The 4,126-nt window shown below is 47.4% G+C and overlaps 1 protein-coding gene across 1 annotated transcript; it reads right to left on the bottom strand.

The window, feature by feature from the left end:
* Nucleotides 1-301: 301 nt before the first annotated feature.
* ETH_00023500 (uncharacterized protein) lies at nt 302-3,052 on the bottom strand (the record flags this gene model as incomplete). Its single annotated transcript, XM_013377464.1, has 2 exons — nt 302-585; nt 922-3,052. The coding sequence occupies 2 exons, from the start codon at nt 3,050-3,052 to the stop codon at nt 302-304; spliced, it is 2,415 nt and encodes an 804-aa protein (XP_013232918.1).
* Nucleotides 3,053-4,126: the final 1,074 nt, after the last annotated feature.

Below are 4,126 nucleotides of genomic sequence, written 5' to 3'. Positions count from 1 at the left end.
TGCATCCGAGTTTCTGCTCCGTATGCTGGTGTTGCCTGTACGCTAATGGATAACAGCGATCTCAAGACTTGCGGACTCACTCTGGTCTCCCTGCGTTTTCTTCGTGGTAGGACTTCCAGCAGCGTCATACAATGGCTGCCTAGCACTAAGGACATAATGCCCTGCAGCGTTGAAAGGAGGGGAAGTTTAAGGTGTGACTACCCTTATGCGTGGCACAGGAGGTAGCGGAGGAGATGAAGTGCTCATAATTCTCCGTCGGAGAACTATGTCTGAGAACTATGTAGCAAAGAGGCGCTTCATTCTAATCTTCCGATGCGAAGAATATGATACTGCTTTCTTCTCCAAACAGCTGTGCCATTTGCTGCCGCTTTTCCTCTTCTCGTTTCTTCCTCTGTAAGGGAGTGTCAGTGAGAAACCTAAGAGCAAGAAGCTTTAGAAGTATTCTCTCCCTGACTGGCTGTAACAAAGCCATCTGCCGCTTTCGTTTATTTAAGTGAGCTGCAAATTCACGCAGCAGCCCTTGCGTTTCTGGGGTAGGAGCACTGTCTTGCCATATCGACTCTGCTGCTACAGCTGCACGAATCGCTGTAACACCGTAGGCACATACGCAAAGACCGCTGGACTAGCCTTGAGCAATCCTTACAACAGCATTCATGACGAATGCATGGAAGACCACAGAGGTTACACATGCGCTTGGCCTGAAAGAGTTGCTCGATATATTTCTGACATTCGCCACGCTGCTTTCGAAGTTAGCTGTGGTATTAAGAGCTGCTTGATATATTCCTGAAATTCGTCACACTGCTTTCTGGTAAAGCACTGAAACGGCTGTTTTAATTTTCCTTAACGGAGGTGAGTTACTTTCAGCATGGCATTGCTTCACTGCTTTATAAAAGCGCACGTGTGCCCTCAGGTGTCTCTCACCTGACATTTTCTCAAACACTTCGGCAACGGTCCATTCAATGGCTCTGATTATTGTCTTCAAGTTGTGCAATTCTTTTAGGTTTGCGGTGCCGAACACGGTTGAAAGATGTGCAGCCCTTTCTAAGTGCCGGAATGCCAGAGCGTTGGGCATGGCTGCTGCAGCACTGTCTGCTGCTGCTGCGGCGGCACTGTCAACGCTCCATAAGCTCTCCTCGCTCGCTTGCTGCTGTTGCTTGAAAACATAGCCTTCATCTTGTGATGGGCGCTCCGCTCTACCGACTGGCTCCTTTGTCGTTTGGTCAGAATTTTTATGAGTATACTCTGCGACGGCTTCGGTTGGCTCCGTTGACGATGTTTTGGCTCTTAGCTCTTCTAGCCATTGCTCCAAGGACTGCTCTTTCTTTTCGATAGACTTTTTACTGCAGCGTCTTCTGCTCCTGCGTCTTGTGTCCCTTTCTTCGATTGCTCCAATATGCTGTACAACAAGTGCTTCTAGATCTCTAAATGCTGTATTTACCAAGTGTACAGGTAGCAACTGTTTCTCTGTTACTGCGTAGCGCTGCACCAACAGGTTTGAAACAGCAAGTTGTTCTATTAGTCTTGGAGCTACACGAATCCAGAAACGAGCATGCTGACGCCTAGTAGGCCAAGGGGCCTCAAAGGGCCGAAGGCTATAATCGTTTTCCTGTATTTCTTTCTCGCCGATTGCTAGCACGCTATCGTTGCTACTGCTCCTCCAGATATCTTGACTACCACCGCAGCTCTTTTGAAGAAGGGAACCCTCCCACAAAGAACTGATCGTAAGCCAGATATTGTGGAAGAAAGAAAGGACTGTCGCCCTACTGCCTGCCATGTTTCTTCTGCTTTTGTTGCTGTCATTGCCGCAGCCGATCATCAATTCATACTGCTGAAGTAGGGGGCTTTCAGTTGGTACGAAGCACCGGATCAGGCAGAAACCAAAGAGAGTTAAAATTAGTCCCGCTGTGCAGGCGTGCACCACTGCGAGAAGCAGGTGTTGATTAGAGTACAGAAGAAATGAATTTGCCTTAGCTCCAGAACCCGCCGCAGCCAAAGCTATGCCGCTGATGCCCCCCAAATGAAGAAATACAATATAATGCAAACAATTACTGCTGTGGCATCTAAATGGTGCGCGCACGATCGACAAAAAACAGAAGAGCAATAACACCGCCGCAGCTACTGCTGTTCTTGCCTCCTGTCCTAATGGTTTATGACTTATGGCTTCTCCAAGTGAGTTCGTGGTGACTGTAGATACCGAAGACCAAGCAGGTTTGACAAAGAAGCTCACAAGCCATCCTAGACCACTAGGTAGAAGGTCGCTACGTTGACCCAGAAGGGACGACAAGACAATAAGAGCTGCTTTTAGAAGCAACAACCATATCCTAAAGTAGCTGCGAAATGGGCCGCCTTTAAAGGAAGACACTAGCCAGACCTTTATCTCCATCCAATCATCGTTAATGAACAGGAGATACTCCAGTTCCCGCTGCTTGAGGTATTCTTCCTGCTGCCTACTTTGTCTAGCCACTGCAGTGGCCCTCACGTCACGCAGCAGCACAGCAGTAGCGTGTGAAAAGAGTGTGATTACACCTAGAAAGGATATTATCCTAAGTATTAACAATCCTGTAGAATCACATACATCAGCTTGATCACTACAAAAGATCAGTGGTAATGCAATGGCCAGAAATGCAGGGAGAAGAAATAAGGTTACTGCTGCCCTCAGCTTTGTGGCTGCGCCTAGCGTACAATAAAAGAAAGTGATGCCTGCAGACCTGGTTTTACTGGCTACTTTCTTCCACCGGGCAGCGAATGTTGAGGATTCAGGTTGAAAAGAAAGCGCTAGCATGGCTGTAACAGAGGGACGCGCTTGAGACGGCCTGCGAAGCTTTTGTGCTTCTTGCTCTTTCGTTATTTTTTCTAGTTCTTGGCGTCGCTGATAAAGCTCATATGCATGAACAGCGCGAGGCCATGCTGCTGCAGCTACGAGAACCAGTAACATGAGCAGCAGTAGCACGAGCCCCCTTGTGAACGCATCTAATGGATAAGGGCCAAGTACGTTTGTAGTGGAGAGAGTCCGCAAAACAGTTGCTACGTCGAGTAGAAACAGTGCAAGCATTTGCGTCCAGGTATTCCAACCGTACGGAAGCGATGGTTGAAATGCAGCGAGCAGAATAGCAAGTAACTGCATTCCGTCAAGCAACAGCCACCATTTCTCTTGCCAATAAAGGCTAACATCGCGACGGAGCCCATGGCGTTTGCTCGTATACTCCATGATTTTTGCTCTAGCAAAAATGCAAAAAATAAACAACCCAAATAACTTCGATCCAAAATCAGCCTGCTACACTGTGCATTCGTTGAGGAGAAACGCATTGTGGAAGCCAAGGAAAAAGGAAACATCCTAAATACTAAAGGCATGCATGTGAAGTTGCGTTGCAGTCCAGTGCGAGCTTTTGCTAAGTCCAAATGAACCATGGGACTGCCCGCCAGATGCAGGCATTACTGAAGGTTGAGTTTTAGTGAATGGCCCGCGATGCTGATATGCAGTAATCGGCTGCGATTTCTTTTTTGGGTGATCGCTCCACAGTAGCAGATTTGCAGCAAAGGAGCAAACAGCTCTTCATGTGTATGGTAGCACTTCTCTGCATAGGTAAAGCTGACAGAACGGGTGTCGCAGCTGACTCTATGCCTAGGCCACTCTCGATGGAAGCTTTCTTCAATGCTACAAATATAGAAGTTTCTTCAAAGGAATGGGCACACCGCTTGAGCGACTGTTTTTTTTGTATGCTTTTGCAGGCACAAAATAGGGCCACCTGCTTTACAGAAGACAGTACCTGAAACGAAGCCGTCTCACAACACCGTTACAAGTACATTAAGCCCCAATGAGCTGAGCACTTCAATGTTCATCTCCAAACATTTCTTTAAAACACTACTAGCCTCGTGCCTTGGTTCCCACAAGTTAGTCGTAGGACTGCGTGGCAAAAATACAAGGCGAACACCGCTGCAAACGTCTTTCGAAAGCATCAGGTGGTGATTAAGATCTTGTCTTCTTGGCTGTATGGCATTGCATGACTCTATTTCAGTTGCGTCCAGCCATTTCTGCCAATCCATACCGTCTTCGGTCTCGTTCTTCTAACCATGTATAAACCACAGGTAAGCGTTTCTATAGGCTGTAAGTGTGAAAAACATCCAA

Source organism: Eimeria tenella, genomic scaffold (assembly GCF_000499545.2).
Source record: "Eimeria tenella Houghton genomic scaffold, Eth_scaff53, whole genome shotgun sequence".
NCBI classification, from domain to species: domain Eukaryota; phylum Apicomplexa; class Conoidasida; order Eucoccidiorida; family Eimeriidae; genus Eimeria; species Eimeria tenella.
This window is presented reverse-complemented; position numbering and strand designations above follow the sequence as displayed.